The sequence below is a fragment of the Marmota monax genome, unplaced genomic scaffold (genome assembly GCF_021218885.2).
Source record: "Marmota monax isolate L192 unplaced genomic scaffold, Marmota_monax_Labrador192_F-V1.1 WCK01_AAM20220418_F8-fsc00008, whole genome shotgun sequence".
NCBI classification, from domain to species: Eukaryota; Metazoa; Chordata; class Mammalia; order Rodentia; family Sciuridae; genus Marmota; species Marmota monax.
In genome coordinates, this window is record NW_026694432.1 from 12792906 (window position 1) to 12815349 (window position 22444).

General features: G+C 53.4%; 1 protein-coding gene across 4 annotated transcripts; it reads left to right on the forward strand.

The window, feature by feature from the left end:
• The first annotated feature begins 7109 nt into the window (after positions 1 to 7109).
• On the forward strand, positions 7110 to 20907 carry Csf3r (colony stimulating factor 3 receptor). Of its 4 annotated transcripts, none has more exons than XM_046418808.2 (17): positions 7110 to 7302; positions 8732 to 8786; positions 10592 to 10675; positions 12619 to 12915; positions 14220 to 14343; positions 14495 to 14682; positions 15324 to 15475; positions 15557 to 15710; positions 15804 to 15883; positions 16286 to 16505; positions 17391 to 17579; positions 17941 to 18042; positions 18798 to 18944; positions 19056 to 19196; positions 19351 to 19444; positions 19679 to 19757; positions 20171 to 20907. In XM_046418808.2, exons 3-17 carry the CDS (start codon positions 10612 to 10614, stop codon positions 20648 to 20650), a joined length of 2511 nt encoding a protein of 836 aa, XP_046274764.1. In that variant the 5' UTR covers positions 7110 to 7302; positions 8732 to 8786; positions 10592 to 10611; the 3' UTR covers positions 20651 to 20907. The 4 variants fall into 4 exon arrangements, with proteins under 4 accessions (XP_046274764.1, XP_046274763.1, XP_058426883.1 ...); XM_046418807.2 differs by having other exon boundaries at positions 7112 to 7302; positions 19676 to 19757; XM_058570900.1 differs by having other exon boundaries at positions 7114 to 7302; positions 12701 to 12915; positions 19676 to 19757.
• The last annotated feature ends 1537 nt before the right edge of the window (positions 20908 to 22444 follow it).

Consider the following 22444-nt stretch of genomic DNA (forward strand, 5'->3'; position numbering starts at 1 on the left):
ACACACACACACACACACACACACACACACACCCTTTTTCTTTTTTTTAGACAGAGTCTCACTAAGTTACTCAGAGCCTTACTAAGTTGCTGAGGCTGACTCTGAACTTGGGATCCTCCTGCCTCAGCCTCCAGAGCTACTAGGATTGAGGCTGGGGCAAGGCCCTGGGGCCACACTGGATACAAAACAGGACTGGGTTCCCTCTCCCAAGGCAGCTCATCATGAGGGCTGAAGCTGAGCTGGCCTAGGGACCCTTTCCTTTGTCTGGCTGCCCCAACCCCATCCACTAGCCACCAGTCTGCAGAAGGAAGGGTTTCCTCTGGGCCAAGATAAGCATCAGAGCTTTTATCTGACTTCAGCCTCAGATTTCCCCACCACCACAGCCGCCAGCGCCATTCCCTCCCCAGCGGAGCCAAGGCCAGGAGAACAGAGATAAGGCCCTGCTGGGCAGCAGACCGCAGGTAGGGAGGACAAGAGGGAGGGGGCTTCCCTTTCGCCCACTCAGAAGCAGAATTCTATTTCCTTTCTCAGAGAAAGTCCCCCAGAGAGGGTCTGGGCACATGTCCCAGCCTCTTGGCAGCCTGGGGCCCTACAATTTGCTCACCAGCATTCAGCATCAATTATGTCCTAATTAATTCATTTCTCATTTGGGGCTCCAATCAAGGGCGGAAAATCCTGCCAATCTGAGCACCAGGGAAGCAGAAGAGCACGGTGCTGGCTGCCATAAGGTAGGTCTCTTCTACCAGACCTCTCAGCAGGTCCCTGGACGCCACTGCCACCCCACACACCCAGGACCCAACTTGCTGTCCAAGTTGTACAGCAGCTTTTTTTTTTTCTGTACCAGGGATTGAACCCAGGGGTGCTTAACCACTGAGCAACATCCCCAGCCCTTTTTAAATATTTTATTTAAAGACAGGGTCTCACTAAGTTGCTTAGGGCCTCACTAAGTTGCTGAGGCTGGCTTTGGACTTATGATCCTCCTGCCTCGGCCTCCCCAGCCGCTGGGATGACAGGTGTGCAGCACAGCAGCCTTTCAGAGACGCCTGCTCCCTGCCAGGCCCCAGGCTGGGAACTGGGGTCACAGATCCATTCCTGCCTTCAGGGAGCACCTGGGAGCCCAGAAAAGCAGCCACCAGTGCAGCCTGGGGAATCTGGGGAGTTGACGCTCCTGCTGGGTTTGGAGAGATGAAGGGGAAATAAGGAGAAGAGCGCTCCAAGCAGAGGACACAGAGCAGGGGAAAGGTAGCATGTGACCTCAGTGCTGGGAAGAGGCATGGCCAGTGGGTCCCGCTAAGACGAGGAAGGGGCGTTGGGAAAGGGCCAATCCAGAACTGAGGCCCCAGGGTGCAGAAGGTCAGGGGTCTAGTTTGGAACGGCCTCCAAAGCTATGAGCAAGGAACCGAAGGATGGTTTCAGTTGGGCGGTGCCCAGCTGGGAGGTGAGGTTCTGAAGAAGCCACCAGCTGAGTGGAGTGTGTGCAGCATCTCGGGATCGGAGACAGGGAGACCAGGAGGAAGCCATCGTGGTCATCCAGACAAGCCATGGATGGCAGCTGGAACTTCTGCAAGGACCAGAAGATTGCAGAGAAGGGGCAGCACCCAGGGGAAGGCGTGCCGGGCCGGGTGAAGGGAGCGAGGAGCAGGGAAACTTCGGAACCAGTCCTGGCCTGCACACCATTCACCAAGACAGAAGGGCAAGCTTCCCCGAGAAAATGCAGAGGAGTTCAGCCGGGGACGTGACTGACGGGGGATGGCTGCAGAGTATCCAGGGGCAGCTGGACCCGAGAGGCAGGACTACAGGGTGCTTCTCAAAGGCATGCAGAGTCAGGGCCAACTATGAGTGGGTCCAGAATGCAGGTTCCCCCAGGACACAGCACTCCCAGGCCTGGGGGAGCCCCTTCGACTTGTTTGATGGTCCCCACATGCGTGATTCCCACTCCAGCCTCTACTCTAGGCCCTGAATCTTGCTGTTCCCCTGACCAGCACACCCTTCCCTCCTGTTACAAACCCCACCTGTCACTCATCTTCCAGCTGGAGTGCCACCTTGGCTCAGGGCTTAGAGCCAAGGGCAAGGGTGGGTCTGCTGTGTGGCAGGGCAGCTCACTTTCCCTCTCTGGGCCTTAGTTTCCTAACCTTTCTGGAAAGATCTTTGAAATTAGGGAACTTATCATCTACAAAGATTCATACGATCAGATATGACCAGGACATTAAAGGTGTATCAAATGCCTTGAATACACAAAGAAGAAAAACTTTGCCACATTTTCTGAGCCTGGAAAGAAGATGAGGTGAGATTTCAACAGGCAGAGGCGGAGCCAGGGAGGGCCCTCCAGGTAGAGGGAACAGCTGAGCAAAGGCGGAGAGCTCAGGGTGTGTTCGGGGCAGCATGAGTGTCCAGATTCTGGTTTCTTTCTGAGTCAACAGCTCCAGTGCTTATAGTAAGCGGGCCACCCAAGTCCTGCAGGACAGTAAACACCTGTTTGCACAATCGAGGTCACACACAGGGGCGTGTTTGCACAATGACCTGTTTGCACAATCTCAGCCGACTGCTGTATTCCAGCCAAAGCAGGGCCTGGCAGAGGAGCACAGCCTCCTCTTCCGGACACTTCCGCTGGCTAGCCCACCCAGCCCAGCCCAGCCCCAGGTCCCCCTGGAACTCCTGGCTTTTGGGCCCACCCTGCAGCCCCACGCATCTCAGGCAATAACAGAAACAATGAGGACCTTAGCAGCTGGGCTGCTGAAGACAGGGGTTCCCTGCCAGGTTCCCTGGGGGAGATTCCAACCCTCAGGCCACAGGCCGGGTCTGATGGAGGGGGTGGGGCAGAGGGCAGGACGGCCAAGGAGGAAGTATCCACAAAGCAGATACTGGGTGCCCATGGAAAGGATGACTCCTCATCTGTCTTGTGCTCTTCAGTTCGTCATAGTAAACACTTGTTGAGCACTTACTGTTTGCCTGGCTCTGTTCCACGAACCTTACATGTCACTGATTTCTCTCAAGAATCCTATGAAGCGGGTACTATATAACCCCTCAGAGGTCCAACAACTTGTCCAAACAGGTATTGTAGTGGCACCCCCTTTCTCCACAGAAAAGTCTTCACTGGCCTTCTCCAGAAATCTTCACCAGGGCTGATTTTAGGACTGTCAGCAAAAGAGTCTCTACAAAAGAATTCAATGTAGATAAACTTCCTATTTCCGAGTCGCCCTGTTTTACTTGGCCACTGGCCGGGAAGACACCAGCACTCCAGGTGCTGGACACCCCCTTACTGGTTTTTCATAAACATGTATCCAGTATAGTAGTTTGTAGAAATGTGCAAACAAGGCCTCTGGCCTTGAGCTGGGCTTCACAGAGATGTCTACATTTTTAAGAGAAGTTACAATTGGGCTCCATGGTAACAGCTGGCAGGGGGAGGAAAGAGAGGGGAGAAGAAGCTCCCCCCTTCTCAGGTGTTGTCCTTGAAGGGATAACTTGCCCAGAACAGTGAAAGAAAAAGCTGCTTTATGTGAACTTCTGCAGACTGTGAACTTCTGAGCCCCTACCCTTACATGCTGGGTATCAAATTCTGAAACTCGGGGTTCAGGGGATTGATTGATTACAGCAAAAGCTGTGCCCTCTGAACCTGGCTGCAGCCAAATAAAGCTGTTTCCTGCTGTCTTAGGTGTCTTGCCTCGTCTGTCCCTACAACAGCATTAATCCCAAAACTAAGCAGTGTGACTTCTCAGCCCATGCTCTTAACCTCTTTATACTCAAGCGCCTCTCCGCAAAAGAAAGTTCTTCCTTAAATCTGACTTTCATTTCTGTAAATGTAACTTTCATTTCATATGTTTCAGTTTCATTTCACAGTGCAGGTCCTCAAAAAAGAGTGGAACACCAGTGAGACCAGAAAAATCTTGCTCCAAAATATTGAAGTGTGCAGAGAAAGGAAACAAGGAAAGCAATTTTATTGAACAGCTACTTTGTGCTGGTTACCAAGCTAGGCATTGAGCTTCTGAAAGGTCATTTAATCCTCACAAAACCCCTTGGTGGGGGTAGTCATTATCCCTGTGACAGAAAAGGAAACAGAGGCTTGGAGAGGTGAAACCACTTCTCCAAGATTGGCAGCCCCACAGATAACCATTAGGTAGGTCTCCTCTTGTACCCCCCACGGTGCTGAGCTGGGGAAGCAGAGACAAGAAGGCCATTTCTTTATATATATATATATATATATATATAATTTTATTTTTCTAGCTGTAGTTGGACACAATACCTTTATTTATTTATTTATTTATTTATTTATTTATTTTTATGTGGTGCCGAGGATCGAACCCAGGGCCTCGCACGTGCTAGGCAAGTGCTCTGCCACTGAGCCACAACCACAGCCCGAGAAGGCCATTTCTGCCCACAGAGTTCAAGCCTCATGCAGTGGGCGCAAAGCCAACCGTCCACTGCAGTGTTACAGGATGGGTGAGGAGGGGGGACCTGACACAGAAGCCCAAGCTGGTCAGGCACCGGGCCCAGCCAGCAGAGGTGATGGTCGGCAAGGGCAAAGGCAGGGAAACGGGAGATTCAGCAAGACGAGAGCTTGAGGTGGTGCCTCTGGGGAAGCGGAGGCCCGTGAGGCAGGAGGGGGACTGGGGAGGCCCGTGTGTGCTGTTAGGAGTCAGGATGAGACAAAGGATTCTGCAGAGAGGCAGGGGGAGGAGAGGAGCCGCAGAAGTGCTGGCAAGACGGAGGCAAGAGCCGGAGCTGCCCTCGCTCACAAGGGCCCCGCACCCTCTCAACAAGCACTGCTTCCCAGCCATGAGCCAGGACCCTCCCCGGGAACACCTGATGGGAGGGGGTACGTGGAAGAGGGGGTGGAAGGATGACTGATGCGGTCCTGGGGTGGGGACCTGGGGGAGGAGGGGATGGTGGCTCATTCACCAAGACGGGGCTTGCAGGAACTGGGGACAGGTTTGATGAAGCGGGGGAAGATCCACCCATTCAACCACTCATCCAGAAAATGCGTACTGAGGTCTCACTGTGAGATGGGCAGAGTCACCGAAGCCAGAGGTAAAGTTTTAATAGCGCAAATAACCACCACCCTCAAGGAACCCCTACCCTTCTAGGCAGGGTAGGGACAGCTAATACCAGATGCTCAAAAGGGAGATAGAGGAAAAGAGAGATGGGGAATGGGGGAGAGGCTGCAGTTTTCTTAAAGGAATCTCAGAGAAGACTTCAGGAGAAGGTGACAAGTGAGTCAAGAGTTGAATAAGGGGAGGGAGTGACCCCATGTAGCTATCAAGAGGAAAGAATCCGGGGGTCAAAGAAATAGCAAGTGCAAAGGTCCTGGGGCAAGAAGTAGCCTGACATGTTCAAGAAACACATGTCAGGGGAAACAATGGCTGGGACAAATCAGCAAGAGGGACAGTAATAGGAGAGGGGCCAGGCAGGAAGCAGGGGTGCCTAGCAGACCTTGAAAGGGCTTTGACTTTGATGGACACTGAATGAAGTGGGAGCCACCAGAGGGCTGGGGCTAAGAGTAACAAGACTTGACTATTTGATCACCATCACTCTGGCTGCTGGAGAAGAGCAGACAGGTGCAGGAGGAGGAATAAATGGACACAGAAGACCAGGAAGGGGGCCGCCACCACCATCTGGGCGACAGGGAAGGGTGGCGTGGGCCTTTCTGTCACTGGCATAAGCGGTGAGTTTGTTTTCCAACATGTTGTCAGCAGGATATTCAACACAGCAGAGCCGCATTTCAGCGTGAGCGCCCATATGCCCAGGGTTCTGGCTATTTTCTGAAAGAAGAGTCATGGGATCTGGGGTGCACGGAGCCTGTGGAATGTGCCAGGGAGACGGCAGCAGGCAGCTGTCTCGGTACTTGGACCCAGAACCAGACTGACACCTAGGACTGCCCCCTCACACCAGCCCCAGAAGCCCACGTCCCCTAAAGGACGGCGTTACCAACAGACACACTGCCATCCTGCTGGTACCTGACCTTTAGTGGGCGGTGAATCTGTGACGCTGAGCAGATTCACAAAAAGGCATCTGTCAACAACTGCAGATGAAAACCATAAAAAGTAGTTTATTTCCCTCAACTGGAAACATTCAGTGTAACACTGTGAGTAAACATCAGTCGTTTTTTAAAATACTTTATTAGCTGTTGATGGACCTTTATTTATTTATATGTGGTGCTGAGAATCGAACCCAGGGCCTCACAACAAAATCCTAGGCCAGTGCTCTACCGCTGAGCCCCAGCCCCAGCCCCAACATTAGTCATTTTTAATGAGCATATGAAGACCCCAGGACGTACCCCATCAGGACGTACCTGTCTTGTCCCTGGAGCCCCCATTTCTCCATCTGCCTGGCCACGGGCAATGGCGGAGAAGATGGAGTGAAGGAGGGGCTGTGTCTTGCTATAAACCCTTCAACCTGGAGGGCACCCTCCTGATGGCCACAAGGATCAGGGTCCTAAGATGTGTGTGGAAAGAGCTGGGGACCGGGGGAGCCTCAGAGCCAGGTGTGTTTCCCAGTGACACTCTCCCAGTGTTACGGTTTGGACGTGAGGTGTCCCCCAAAAGCTCACGTGGGGTCAATGCAAAAGGTACCGAGGGGAACTACCGGGTTATGGGATCCTTGACCTGATCGGTGGGTCGCGCCCCTGACGGGCTGCGCTGAGTGGGGGCTGGAGGCAGGAGGGGCTGGCTGGAGCGGGCATGGGTCTGCGCCTCTGGGGTGTGTGTTTTGTATCTGGTGACTGGAGTCCCTCTGCTTCCTGATCGTCACGTGAGCCACTTTCTTCCACCACTTCGTCCGCCTCACCTCGAGCCCTGAGGGATGGAGCCAGCCGCCTATGGACTGAGATTTCTCAAACTCCGAGTCCCAAAATAAACTTTTCCTCCCCTAAAACTGTTTCTCGTCAGGTCTTTTAGTCACAGCTGCAAAAAAAAGCTGACTCGAAAACCCACGGCGGGGGCACAGGGATGGCTCTGCCCGGCTGCAACCTGGTCCTGCCTGGCCTCCAGGCTCCGAGCCCAGGAAATCCGGAGGTAGGAGAGGGGGACACGGTTGCCACATACCCGGCCCTTAAGACCCTGGAGGCAGGAAGGCCGTCTGGCCTCACCAGTTGCCCTCACAGGCACCTTCCTGGGAGGAAGGGGCTGCCTGTGCCCGCAAAGGCACAGGGGAGGGACGAGGGAGGACGGGAAGGTGTCGCAATCCCCAGGCCCCCGGCCTGTCATTAACGACAGGGCTGGGGAAAGAAGCCCGACTGTGGCCCATTTCAGGAACTTGCCTTGAAGAGTGGAGAGCAAGAGGCCAGGCACGCCTGCCACGGGCTCCAGAGTGAGTAGGGGACACCCAGGGAGGGCTGAGTCCTGATCCACTCCCCCAGCTCCGCCAGGTGCCCGTGGCCGTGGGCCGGGCCAGGCTCCTGTCTTTGAGATGGGTCCCTGGGAACCAGGTGTCTCTCTGGGATTGCATCAGGGAAGTTGCACAGACCAACTTCTCTGTGGGGACACGGAGCTGGGCTCACATCAGGGATGGCCATAACCGTCCCCCTCTCCTGTCTCTGTCTCTCTGAGGCCGGTGTGGCTGCCTGGAGCTCCCGTCTGGGTTTGCTTCACTCTCGGTTCCCATCTCTTCCCCTCAGCCGCCCCCTCTCCAAGTCTGTCTCTCGCGCTTCTGTCTCTTAACCTTAAATTTGAGATGTCAGGTTATTTTCTTGGCCTCTGAGATGTCTCTGGGTCTCTTGGACTCTTTTTCTGTCTTTTGGAAACTCTATTTTGGAGCCTCTTCATTTCTTCTTCTTCTTTTTTCTATTTTCTTTTTAACTGAAGGTTGAACTCAGGGGTGCTCTACTATTGATTTATATCTCCAATGCTTTTTTCTTTTTCTTTTTCTTTTCTTTTTTTTTTTTTTTTTGAGCCAGGTTCTCACTAAATTGCTTAGAATGGCCTTGAACTTATGATCCTCCTGCCTCGGCCTCCTGAGTCGCTGGGATTACAGGCACCTTACAAGGGGAAGCCAGAATGAGGCTTTGAAACTGCAGTGTGACTCAGCCCTCCCTGGGTGTCCCCTACTCACGCTGGAGCCCCGTGGCAGTGCCTGGCCCACCTACTGCCTCTCCAGCCTCATTCTTTATCTCTGTAGGTCTCTACCATTTCCAGCCCTGCCTACCTCAGTCCTTTGGTCCTGCTTTGTTTCTTTTCTGGTTTCTGTTTCTTTGTCTCTTTTCCTTCCTGCCCCTCCCTCTCTTTCTCTGAACCACCTTTGGGAAGCCCTCTCCTTTGACTCACTCCCAGCCCCATCCCCTCCCTCCCTCCCTCCCTCTTCCCACAGAAAGAATTTCAAAAGAGCAGGAATGGAGAAGGGAGCAGAGGAGGGAAGCAGAGTGTGCTGGGAGGAAGGGAGAGGGGAGAGAAAGAGGGTGGGGCAGCAGCCATTGCAGGCATCCTGAGTGCTGGGGACCGAGGGTCCAGGGAGCTGCAGAGCCCAGCAGAGGTGGCTGGAGTGGCAGGCACAGAGGGACAAGAAACTACAAGGGGAAGCCTAGAATGGGGCTTTGAAACTGCAGTGTGACCCAGACAAAAACAAGGTGGCAGTCCTAGGTGACTGTGACCATTCAGCCAGGGAGTAGGGGACTAAGCCATGCTGGGCTCCATGAGATGGCATCCTGCTTTATGGCTCATGGAAACCCCGGTGGTCACTGAGAGCCCATTTCATTGTCCCAACAACACTGAGAAGCGGGCACTCTTGTCACCTCTTTTCACAGATGGGGAGACTGAGGCTCAGAAGAGTGAAGTAACTTGTCCAAGGTCACGAAGCTGGTAAGTGGGAGAGCCAGAGGCCGGAGCAGGTGATCTGACTCGGCTCTGGGCTCCCAGCCTCTTTGCATCCTGGCCCTCTGGAGAGTAAGACTGTGCTCCAGGAAGTGGCAGCTCCCCTGCCCCTGGGTACCCAGGACTGCTGTGGGGACCAGGGACCAAAAATGCCCACATTCAGCAACCCAGGGGGAGGAGCCAGGGCTTCTCTGGGTTGACTGCCCACTCTGGACAAGAGCCAGTGTGTACCTCCCTAGGCAAAGCCTGGGCCTGCAGCTGACCCTTGCTAGGGCAGCAGAGCCAGAGAATGACCCAAACCACAGGGAGATGGGAACCAGGATCCCAAAATCTGCATCTAAAAGGCTAAATCTTCCCCTGCCCATGTGTGTTGGGCCAGGGGGATAACCAAACTAGTGTGCGCTAGTGAGAAGGTTGCCAACCTCTGATTAGTGCTCTGGATGGCTGTGCAGGATTCTCGTGCACAAGTTACCTGGGTTAGGAGCAACTGGGGACTGAAATCCAGCCTGTCCCCCAGTTGGCAGAGGAAGGGGTGCTTTTTCCTCTGATTTGCACAGAGGTGACCTGGGGGCTAGCAGTCATCAGGTATCCTGATACTGCAATACGTAATGATAAATTAGGGGTTCAGGCAAGGCCCAGACAAGCAGGTCAGCCCATCAGGGCCATTCTTATCCAGTCCTCTGTCTGAGAGGGAGAGAAAGATTCTCCTAGCTTTCTCCCTGCAGAGCACAGGAGATCTGCAGGCTGGTCAGCGATCCCCACTGATGGGACATAGGGAGCCAACTAATGCTGGAGGATCAGGCATATGGCATGAGACCCCAGGGGCAGCAGGGTTGAGGGTTAGGCTGGACACCCACCCTGGTGATAAAAACATGTGTATACTCCCTAAACTGGAGCCAAAGCTCCCTCCATTTAGACACTGTGACAATGACTACAGAAGTCTGTAGTCATGTGCCCCCCAGAACTGGGGGCACTTGGGAAGCCTTGTGTGCCCCACTTGATAGCCTCGCAGTCTGCTCTTTCCTGTAGCCGTTGCCATGGCAGCCAGCTTCCTGCGGGTGAGACCTGCAGCCCTGACCTCAGCCACTCTGTGGAGCTCTTCAAGGGAGTCTGGGAGGACCTGGCAGGGCTCACCTACAGGACCTACTGGTACTCACAAACATGCAACTGGAGAGGCCAGGAACCTACGCCAAGGGGCCTCTCTGGACCAATGAACGGGAAGGCAGGAGTCAGTGAGGAGAGGTTTCTATCCTGCCTCCCATCCAAGGGATAAATTGTCCCTTGGGTAGACAGTTTGGAGCAGTGTTCTACAGGGCTCCTTGGTCACTTTCAGTAGATCAACCCCAGTTGTCCACAGAGGACAGTCGACATCACAGCCCTAAGTTGGCTTGCCCTCTTGACCTGTTTCAATCTTGCCAATGTCTCACCTGCTTCTAGGATCTTCCCAAAATAAACTATCTGCATGAAACCCTTGTCTGAGGCTTTCTGGAGAGTGCCTGGCTTAGATAGAGGGAAAAGGGGAAGAATGTCACTCCTTGCTGCTCCTGTCCCTGCCCATTCCTGGAAGGCAGTATGATGACTATAGTGGTCACAGAGTCATTTTCTAATGGACCAGCACAGTGCAAAGCCCTTGTCTTTTATTATTTCGTGTCTTCTTCTCAAAGCCCTGTGCAATATAGGCTGCTGTTAACTTCATTTTGCAAAGAAACTGAGGTTCAGATAGGTCAAGTAAGTTGGCTAAGCCAGCTCTGACTTCAAATCCTTCACCTTGACTACCCCCCCTTTGCCTCCAGGTGAGCACCAAGTTGGCACTATGGCAGGGCTGGAAGCCTGCACCCTGACCAAAGCTGCCCTGATCATCCTGCTGCTGCCCGGAAGTGAGTGTGGTAGGGAGGTGGGGGGTGGGCAAAGAGGCGGGAGGATTATACGAGCCATAGGTGGGGTAGCTGTGCACCCACCTGCAGGCCTCACCCACCAAGAGGAATGGTGAGAGGGCCTGGGGGGTCAGCCCAGGAAAGGTGGGGGTCCTACAGGTCTTATCTATACATCTCTACCAGGCTGTCAGACAAAACCTCTGGGTCTTTTGTAAGCTGCAAGGGGATCCAGGAGGAGCCACAGGAGACAGGTTTCATCCTAAAATGAGAAAGCCCAGGGAGAGTCCTCCAACCCCAGAAGCTCTGTCTTGAGAGGTAAAGAGCTTCCCATCTCTGAGGGTATGCAAGCTGAGGCCAGGATTGACAGGGGTCAGCAAACTTTGAGAGTAATATTTAGACTTTTCAGGCCATATACAGTCTCTGACATTCTTACGTGGTTTTTATTTTATTTGTTTTTATCCATTTAAAAATATAAAAAGGTTTCTTAGCCAGCAGGCCATACAAAATATAGCTTAGGTGGTGTCGGGTAGTGTTTTGAAGTATACAACTTCATAGAGTCCCTTCCAGCCTGAAATCTGAGTCTGTGGAACAATTAAAGCCCCACGTTGAGAATCGTAAACTTGCTCTGTCACCTTGGGCAAACAGCTCCTCCTCTCAAGACCTCAGCATCCCCATCAGCAAAATGGGCCTCAGAACACCTGAGAGAGGAGAGAGGCATCCGTGGGCCAGGTGTGTGTCCACTCATGATTCAAGAAATAGTCCCCACAGGCCTACTCTATGCCCAGAATATAGCACTAAGCAAAACGGTCGAGGTCTCTGGCCTCACAGGACTTGAGAGTCTAAGTGGGTGGGGCGCAGTGCCTCATGCCTGTAATCCCAGCAGCTCGGGAACCTGAGGCAGGAGGATCGAGTTTAAAGCCAACCTCAGCAACTCAGCAAGGACCTAAGCAACTTAGTGAGACCCTGTCTTTAATTAAAATATAAAAAAGGGCTGGGGATTTAGCTCAGTGGTTAAGCACCCCTGGGTTTAATCCCCAGTACAAAATATATATATATATATATATATATATATATATATATATATATATACACCCCACATGGCTGCAGCCAAGATGATGGTCTGAGTTGGAATGGAGCAAATGAGGCAGGGGTTCAGGTCACAGGGCTGGGAGAAGGATCCAGGTCTTTATCCTAATACTATCAGCAAGCACCTACATGCCAGGCACTGGCACGAGACCCCAGGGGCAGCAGGGTTGAGGGTTAGGCTGTGCCCAGGTGCCTTACGTGTGTGACCACATCTGTTTCTTCCAGTGACACTAAGGTAGGGACCATTTTTATCACCCTTTTATGGTCGTGAAAGGTGAGGCACAGAAAAACCTTAGTGACACACGCAAGAGTTCCATCATTAGCAAGCAACAGGTCCAGGATCTGAACCTGAGCGGTCTCATTCCAACGTCCAGGCTCTGCCCCGCCATGCCATGCTGTCTTCCACACTGGCGTTCCTTTCGAGGGCTGTGACAGAGGAGGGCTCACACAATCAGATTTGCCTCTTGAGGAGACTGTGGTGGCTGCAGGGTTCTTATCACTCTAAACATTGCTTTCATCATGCTCCGGGAGGGGACTCTGGTGGAGAGCTGGGCTGGCTTGCAAGGACTGATTGTGCACCCCTCTTCCCTGCTCTGGTTTGACATCAGTTGTGATGAGCGTATTCACACCATGGGAAGCAGCACGTGCTACAACTCAGGGTCTATAGAGCCGCTGACCATCACTGACCAGCACCACTGTTAGCCTCAAGCAGTGCCCATACTCACCCCCCCTCCAGGTCCCATGTCTTAAGGGACGAGGCAGGGAGATGAGAGCCCTGAACCCAGGCGTGCCCAAGGCCTAGACCCAGCGCAGGTCTGCAAGGCAGAGGAGTCCTTCATGGCCCGCTCTCTTCCACCCAGGCTGGGAGGAGTGTGGGCACATCAGCCTCTCGGCCCCCATTGTCCGCCTGGGGGACCCCATCACAGCCTCCTGCATTATCAGCCAGAACTGCAGTTTCCTGGACCCGGAACCACAGATTCTCTGGAAATTGGGAGCACAGCAGCAGCCTGGGGGGAGTCAGCAGCGCCTGCCTGATGGAACCCAGAAGTCCACCATCACCCTGGCCCACCTCAACCACAGTCAGGCCTTCCTCTCCTGCTGCCTGCGCTGGGGCAACAGCCTGCAAGTCCTGGACCAAGCTGAGCTGCGGGCAGGCCGTAAGTCCTGCAGCCATCTGGCTGCTCTCCTCCAGTGCTCTCCTGCCAGCCCCAGTAGGTGCAGTTACCCAGGAGCTCTTGCTGGATAAGCACTCCATGGGTCTGATCCCAGGGAACTGTCCCTGTCAGTGGTAATACTATTTCGCCCCATTTTGCAGATAAGGAAATTGACATCTGGGAAGAATAAGTGACTTGCCAAAGGTCACACGCTAATAAGGTTGGAACAAGATTTATATCAGGCAGTGTGGCACTCAAGCAGGGTGGCAACCGCTACTTCTCTGTGGCAGCTGAATAAGCCTCAGACCTAGGAGGCGGGTCCAAAGAGGGCAGCCTCACCCACTAGGCTTGTGCCCAGCTTCTCCCCCATCCAAGTCTCAGCCTTCTTTCCAAATTGAGCAGGATGGAGTCAAGCTGAGGCATAAGGAGAAAACAAGGACCAAGGTTCTTATTTAAGAATCAGTAATAGCAGTTGGGCACAGTGGCTTACACCTATAATCCCAGAGGCTTGGGAGGCTGAGGCTAGAGGAATGAGAGAGTTTAAGGCCAGCCTTAGCAACTTAACAAGGGCCTAAGTAACTTAGCAAGACCCTGTCTCAAAATAAAAATTGAAAATTGAGGGCTGGGGTTGTGGTTCAGTGGTGGAACACTTGCGTAGCAGGCATGAGGCACTGAGTTCAATCTTTTTTAAATATATTTTTAGTTGTCAATGACTTTATTTATGTATTTATATGTGGTGCTGAGAATTGAACCCAGTTCCTCACACATGCAAGGCAAGGGGATGTGGCTCAGTGGCTAAGTGCCCCTGGGTTCAATCCCTGGTACCAAAAAAAAAAAAAAAAAAAAAAGAATCAGTAATATCAAGTAACAGGTATGTAGGTATATAGCGCTTGCTACGTGCAGGACTGTTCTGAGTACTTCGTGTATGGAAGGCATTCAGTCATCTCGATGACCAACAGCCCAGCTTTATGGATAAGGAAACGGAGTCACAGGGCAGCTAAGTAACATCAAGATCACGTGGCTAATGAATGGCAGCGCCAGAATGAAACCCAGATGCTACACGGCCACAGGAAAGGGGCCTGGGGGTGGGGAGGGTTAGATGCCAGGACCACAGGCTGGTGGGGTTTGGGATGCTTGGCCCTGTATATGCCTGCAACTGGCTTCCCCCAGAGATGCCCCTCCGTGGTCACACTGCAGTGGAGACCGGAGAATGGACAAGGTGACCCCAGAGGGACTCACCCAGGCAAGAAGCAAAGCAAGCAGAAGCTTTCTGAGTGGTCCCACCCAAAGCCCTCCATTCTTCCCAGACCCTCCTGCCGTACCCTCCAACCTGTCCTGCTTCATGAACCTCACGACCAACAGTCTCACCTGCCAGTGGGAGCCAGGACCCGACACCCATCTGCCCACCAACTTCACCCTAAAGAGCTTCAAGTGAGCAGGGGCCCTGGCCCAGCCCTCTTCCTCTGATCCTGGGTGGAGCCTGAGTGGGGCCATGGGGCTAGAGGTCCGGTGGCAGAGGTGGGAGGAGCAGGGGGCATCGTCTCCCTTCTCTGCTTGGCACCCAAGCCTGGCCTGTTGGCAGGAGCCGGAGCAACTGTCAGACCCAGGAGGACTCCATCCCGGACTGCGTGCCTGAGGAAGGGCAGAGCTCCTGCTCCATCCCCCGCAAACACCTGCTCTTGTACCAGAATATGGTCATCCAAGTGGAGGCAGAGAATGCGCTGGGGACCAGCCTGTCCCCAAAGCTGTGCCTTGATCCCATGGATGTTGGTGGGTGATACTGGGTGCAGGGGAGGAGAGAAGTCCCCAAAATGGGCAGACCCAGAGATGCACAGAGAGAGAAACACAGACCTGGGGACAGACAAGGAGACCCCAGAAGACCCAGATAGAGAGGCAGAAAAGAGGGACCACAAGGGTACAGCTGGAGACAGGCATGAGGACACAGACCAAGAAACACATTCATCCTTTCTTTCTTTCAGCTAATTTCTTGAAGTGCCTACCGTGTGCTAGGCACTGTTTGAGGTCCTAGGGATACAGCGGTGAATAAAACATCAAAAATTTCACCCTCAGAATGTTACATTCTGGTGGGCCAAATAAATAAAACAGAAGATCAGATGACCAAGAAAGTGACAACTAAGTAGATCCTTAGAGAAACCAAGGGAGTAAGCCACTGCATAATTTGAGAGGAAAGTATTCCAAGCGGAAGTGACAATCAGTGCAAAGGCCCTGGGACTGGAGTATGAAACCACAGAAAAGTAACGTGGAGAGAGTGAAAAGACAGAAAGAAACAGAGACCACATGGATGGAGACCCAGGAAGGAAAATATAACCATGGACAGGGAGATAGGGAGAGCTAAGGCAGAGCTCTCTAGGGTGAGTCAGGGAGAGGTCTGAGAACCCCACTCCTTGCAGTGAAACTGGAGCCCCCTACCCTGTGGGCCGTGGCCCCACGTCAGCCAGGCTGCCTGTGGCTACACTGGGAGCCATGGAAGCCGAGCCTGTTCATGGACCAGGAGTGTGAGCTGCGCCTCCGGCCACAGCGTGGAGAGGCCAACTGGACTCAGGTGAGGCGGGGGCACCCTCAGGGCCTGCAGGGGGCTGAAGGGAGGATCCAGAGACCCAGGCTCAGACTCCCACACCCCCAGGTGGCCACGCTGCCCTCCAGCATCCTCCAGCATGAGCTCTGTGGGCTCCCTCCAGCCACAGCCTACGCCCTGCAGATGCGCTGCATCCGCTCTCACCTGCCCGGCCACTGGAGCCGCTGGAGCCCCAGCCTGGAGCTGAGAACGGCTGAGCCGGGTAAGTGGGAGGTGAGGGGTCTGCAGCAGCCATCAGGACCCTCCCCAGGGCCCTCCCCGACTAGACCCCCTCCTCCTCTCGCTCCATCCACAGCCCCCATCGTCAGACTGGACACATGGTGGCGGCATAGGCAGCTGGACCCCAGGACAAAGGGCGTGCAGCTGTTCTGGAAGGTGAGTCCCTCTGAAGCCAACCCTCCAACCCAGGCAGACCCCTGCAGCTGGGGCTCAGGACTCCAACAGGCCCAGGAGGCTTGGGGCATTTACAGGTGACTTGCAGTTTGCATGTGCCTAAGAAGCCGAGTAGTGACCCTCAGCAATGCAGCAACGCAGGACTCCCCTGGGCCCCAGAGTTCACTCAATGGGTGGTTAAAGGCCTGGAATGGCCACTGGCTTCTCCCTTCCCTCCCTCCTAGAACCTGGCACAGGGAACGGGGGAGGAGGGAGGGAGGAAGCTGGACGCCTGGCTCCCTCTGGGGCTCAGCTCCTGTGACCTGCCCCCCACACTAGAGGCTCTTCCCTGCTCAAAACAAGCTGAATACCCCCCTCTCTATTTTCCTCCTCTGCCTGCCACAGCCAACACCCCTGAAGGAATACAGTGGGCAGATCCAGGGGTACCTGCTCTCCTGGAGACCCTCTGGCCAGGCTGAGACAGCCCTGCCCCTCTGCAACACCACAGACCTTAACTGCACCTTCTGCCTGCCTTCAGAAGCCCAGGAGGTGACCCTTGTGGCCTACAACACAGCGGGGACCTCTCATCCCACTCTCATCCCAGTGGACTTCCTGGAGAGCATCGGTAAGGGGAGCTGGCAGCCAGAAGAACACGGTGGGGGTGGGGGTATAAATTTGAAGGCCAGACTTCCTGGGTTGAAATCTAGTCCTCAAACTCACTGACAGTGTGACCCGGGCAAGTTACTCCCTTCCCTGGCCTCTGTCTACTCGAGCTCACAAATGGGGACGAAACTGTGCCTTCTGAGGGTCCTGACAAAAAGTAACTGCACCATACAGGTTAGCTATTAATACCATCATCAGCCAGAATCAGGTGGTGGTGTCAACACACACACACACACACACACACACACACACTGAGCTCTGCCTAGAATGCTGAGTGATAAAGCCCTGAGCTTTTCCAACTACAACATGGTCCATGAGCTAACTGATCACCCACCACCCCTGCAGCATCCCTAAACATGGGCTCTCCTACTGCGGGATGCATAACCACAATATCATCAATAACAACTAAGGCTAGAGCTGTGTGACCTTCAATAAATCATTCAACCTCTCTCTGTTTCTCAATTTCCTCATTGATAAAATGGGGACAATAGTGGTACCTCCCTGGTGGGACAGTTAGAGGACTCAGTGAGTTAACCCACATCAAGGACTGTGCCTAGCACATACTAGGAACTCCACAGCGTTCAGGTCGTCATCCAGCACTGCTCACACTTGTCACTGTGCTGTGCCCGTAGTGCACACCATCTCACTTAATCTGCATCAAGACCCTACAGGACGGGAAATTTCATCATCACTTCCACTTTACATATGAGAAAACTGAGGCTCAGAGGTTGACCTGCCCAAGGTGTCCCAGCCAGCAGGCAGCAAAGCTAGGATTTGAACCCAGGCTTCGGGTTCCAATGCCTGTGTTCTTCTCACCTTCATTCCACCGTGTCCACTCTGTCTCCAGGCCCACCCCTCACCAGACTCCAAGCCACAGCCCGAGATCCTCACAGTCTCTGGGTGCACTGGGAGCCCCCCAGCCCTCGGCCTCAGGGCTATCTGATAGAGTGGGGCCTGGGTCCCCCCAGCCCCAGCAGCATCAATAAGAGCTGGAAGATGGAATTTGACAAGAACATCACGGGGACCCTGCTGCAGGGTGAGATGGGCCTGAGAGGTGGGGCAGCTGGGCACTGATGGACAGGAGCAAGGGCAGCATCAACCGCCCTCGAGGCAGAGTCCCCAGCCTTGCTTGGGCCCTCCTCCTTCTCACCTCACATCCTCACATCCAGAAGTTCTTCCTGCAGTCCAACCTGGTCCCCTCTCTACAGTCCTGACCCACCACCCTGCTAGCGCTCTCCTGCACTTTTTCTCCCTAACCCCATCAAATGATCTAAGGAAGGGAATGTGACATTGAGCCCTGAGGCCAGGTTAGCCATGGCAACAGTTGGAGGTTAGATCCTGGTCCTCAGCAGAGGTCAGCCCCAACCAGAGCGCCTGCCCCCATTTTCTCTCTACAGAGAACATCAGGCCCTTTCAGCTCTATGAGATCACTGTGACGCCCCTATACCAAGACACCGGGGGACCCTCCAAGCAAATCTACGCCTACTCCCAAGAGATGGGTTTGTCAGCCTTCAGGCCCCTCCCCCAAACCCCCTCCTCTCTCCTCCAGGGCCTGTGTGGGTCCCAGCAATCACAAATATGAGGGAACATGTCCTGCCTCTCCTGACTCCTGGCCCTGGAGAGGGTCACTCCCAGTCCTAAGATGACCCTCAGTTTACACCAGACCCCTGAAATCAGGTGGTGGGCTAATAGAAAGTGGGACCAAATTGGCAGATTTCGGAGATGAAGTCTCATAAAATTGAACAATGGCCCTGACAGAAATCAGGTGCCACATCTGATAGATTCAGAGGGTGAGTGGCAGAGGTCAGACAGTGAGTCAGACAAAAGCAGACCTGGCAGAAGTCAGCGTGGGGGAGTAGGTTTAAAGTCAAAGAGAACTGGACTCAAGTCCTGGCTCTGCTCCCTATTAGCAGTACATGTAGTTGATAAAATCCCTGCAAAGCCAAGCGCAGTGGCGCACACCTGTAATCCCAGCAACTCAGGAGGCCGAAGCAGGAGGATCCCAAGTTCCAAGTCAGCCTGGGCAATTTAGTGAGACCCTGTCTCAAAATAAAAATTAAAAAGGACTGGGGGTATAGCTCAGTGGTAGAGCACCCCTGGGCTCATCAGGACTGGGGGTGAGGGGAGGAGGATGTCCCCTTGGACTCTCTTTTCTCAGCCATCCACAGTATGTCCCAGTTCCTGGGTTCAGGGACCACAGAAGTCCAATCAGTTTCTTTGCCCTGAACCCCTCCCCTGTACTCTCTTCCCACAGCCCCCTCCCGTGCCCCAAGGCTCCATCTAAAGCACATTGGCAAGACCTGGGCACAGCTGGAGTGGGTACCTGAGCCCCCTGAGTTGGGGAAGAGCCCACTCACCCACTACACCATCTTCTGGACCAATCTCCAAGACCAGTCCTCCTGTGAGTCTATCCTCAGCCTCCCACAGTCCCAGAAGGCCCAGGAGGGGGTGCTTGGCAGTCACAGAGGCAGCCTCAGCACCCCAGCCTAAGCTGGCATGTGCCCCATCCCAGCCACCATCCTGAATGCCTCCTCCTGTGGCTTTGTCCTCCATGACCTGAAACCCGCAAGTTTGTACCACGTCCACCTCATGGCTGCCAGCCAGGCTGGGACCACCAACAGTACAGGCCTCACCCTGATGACCTTGGCCTTAGGTAAGGGGAAAGGGGGACTGGGCAGTGGAAGGGTGCCCACTCAAAGGATCCTAATTTGGAAGTAGACCTGGTCCTGCCTGGGGACCTGAGCCTGAGGAAGGAAACCCACCCTTCCTCACATGTCCTCACCTCTCTGGCTTTCCCCTCTCCCTAGGGGAGTCAGAGCTGTACATCTTCCTAGGCCTGTCTGGCCTCCTGGTTTTGTCCATCTGCCTCTGTAGAACTGCCTGGGTCTACTGCAGCCCCAGGTGAGTCCTCTGGGAGGAGTGACACCCAGCTACCCCTACCCACAGGGCACTGCAGGCCAGGGTGGGTCATCTAAGGCCCAGCCTGCCTAGACCTTGGGGCCCATGTCTGGGAAGCCTGACCCTCCACCTCCTCCTCTCTGCACTAAGGGGCAGCTGCTGGGGGAGCGGGACAAAGGATGGAAAGCTGGGAAGGCGTGCCTGACCCCGCCTTTACATGCCCCCCTTCTCCAGCAGGAAGAATCCCCTCTGGCCAAGCGTGCCAGACCCAGCCCACAGCAGCCTGGGCTCCTGGGTGCCGACCATCATGGCAGAGGTGAGGAACTGGAGGAGAGGGGACAGGGGCTGGAGATGTGGGCCCAGGCTCAATCTCAGGAAAGGGATTCCTTCCCGAGGATGAGCGCACAGACCTCCCCGTCACTTGAAACAAGATTCCTTCCCTGTGGAGTGAAGCCACCCTGAGTTTGAGTCCCAACTTGGCCCATTTCAAGGATTCGGCCAGTCACCTCACTGTGAGATGAGAATATCCACAGTGCCAAGTCTGAGCAGCACATTGCTGCTCCTGTCAGACAGGTGTCAGGAATGTACAGGTGCCTTGCAAATATGATCCTGTGTGTTCCGCCAGATAGCAGCGGGGATGTCCTACAGCTGCCCCAACTCAAGAAGGGACAGTGGCTGGGGCAGACACCTGACATGAACCGTATCCTCACTCCATGTCCTTGTGTCCAGGAGACCTTCCAGCTGCCCAGTCTTTGGGACCCTGGCATGCCAACCATCACCAAGATCACCGTGCTAGAAGAAGAGGAGAAGAAGCCAGGGCCCTGGGAGTCCGGTGACAGCTCAGAGACCTGTGGCCTCCCCACCCTGGTCCAGGCCTATGTGCTCCAGGGGGACCCAAGGGCAGTTTCCACACAGTCCCAGCCCCAGTCTGGCACCAGTGACCAGGTCCTTTATGGGCAGGTGCTGGGCAGCCCCACCAGTCCAGAGCCTGGGCACTACCTCCGCTGTGACTCCACCCAGCCTCTCTTGGGGGGCCTCACCCCAAGTCCTAAGTCCTATGAGAATCTTTGGTTCCAGACCAGCCCCCTAGGGACCCCAGTGCCCCCACCCCAAAGCCAGGAGAACGACTGTGTCTTTGAGCCACTGGTTGACTTCCCCCTCTTGCAGGGACTCCAGGTCCATGGGGTAGAAGAACTAGAGAGCTTTTAAGGCTCCCTGAGTCTCCCCACCTGGGCCTGCCTCTTTAAGGGCCTGGACTATCCAGAGGAAGGGTCAATAAATCCATTCATCCCTAAAAACTACCTAGCCCCAGGAAAGGGCCCCCTGTCCCTCTCTTTCCCCCAAGTGACCATGTCCCAGGCCACCTGCATACTTTAAAAAACAGATAACACTCTGTCCCCCCCCCACCCTCTAGCTTTTTGTGCTTGTTTTCTGTAATAATCGTCGTTTAAATTTTTTTATTTTTATTTTGGGTTTTGTTATTGTTTTTGGAAACTCTTGAGTGTACTTGAGTCTCTGTTTCTTCTCAGGGCCCTAGCAGTCGATTACAGTCTCCAAATCACCTTCCTCACTTTCCTCCCTTCCCTCCTTCCTTCTTTCCTTCAGCCAGCTCCTATCTAGCATCTAGACCCTGTGCCACAGCAGGATTTAAAAAATGGCTCAGCTCACTCGCTCTCTGAGGGCTCCCATTCTGATGATAGAGACTCAAAACTGATCATTATGGAACAGCAGTAAGTCTTGTGTGCAGGGAGTCAGAGCACTGTGGGACGTGGTAAAGAGACCTTGGAAAAGACTAACCCCTATTGGGGATCCATAATTGAAAACAAAATCTCCTGTCAACTCAGAAACCTTCCCTGTAAGGGCAAAAGAGCAAGAAAACAGTTTTATTATTGAATAAGAATGTGGTGTGCAGGGCAGGCAATCCACTAAAGAGATTGCAAAGACAGAAAGAAATGTTACCATTCTATAAAGCCAAGTGGATACAACTCATGGACGTACTTTTTAAAGATGAACAACAACTTGAAGGGAGAATTTATAGCTGGAGGAGGTGGTGCATGCCTATAATCCCAGTAGCTCAGGAGGCTGGGTCAGTAAGATACCAAGTTCAAGGCCAGCCTCAGCAAAAAGCCAGGCGCTAAGAAACTCAGTGAGACCCTGTCTCTAATAAAATACAAAATAGAACTGGGGATGTGGCTCAGTGGTCAAGTGCCCCTGAGTTCAATCCCCAGAACCCCCCAAAAAGGAGAGACAAATAGTGTTCAAGTAAGAGGAGGACTTGATAGCTCCATTTGTCACACAGAGTTCATCCTAAATTCATCTGGTAAATGGGTTAGCTACCTGGGTTTGCTAATTTGCCTCTGGGCAAAGTAAAAATAAACTTTTCTTTATCACAGAAAGATTTGCAGATGGGAGACAGGCATCCGCAGGAAGTTAGGGTCCTACTCTCCCAAAGAAACCAGGAGAGAGATAAGGCACTAATATCCTTCAGGATTACATATCCCAGGCCCTTGAGAAATACCTTCCTGGGTTGTAAAACTGGTAAGAGGTTTACTTACCTTATAAAAAGATTTCCATGCATCTCAAAAGGAATAGAGAAAGAATTCACAATTACAAGTTTTCTAAAAAAAAAAATGCTCGAAGAAAAGTGAGGGGAGAAGAGTCTTTTCGCACCGGTGAAAAATTAAACTTTAGTTCTTATTTTTAATTTACATTTGCCCTTACACCCCTCGTTTCACAAATATTATCATAGTTAACAGTTATTGAATGTTTACTATTTAATCGAAGTGTTCTGCAAACAACTGCCACGATTAATCCTCTCTACAACCTAAAAGAGAGATGCTGTTACTACCGTTCCCACTTAATGGACAAGTACCTGGCCCAGAGAGGTTAAGTGACTTGCTCACAGAGTCACATAGTAACTGGCCGACTTAGGATTCCCGGACTTCCAAAACAGGCGATCTTAGTCACCAGGCTACAAGGCTGCATGAAACGACCCTGTGCCCC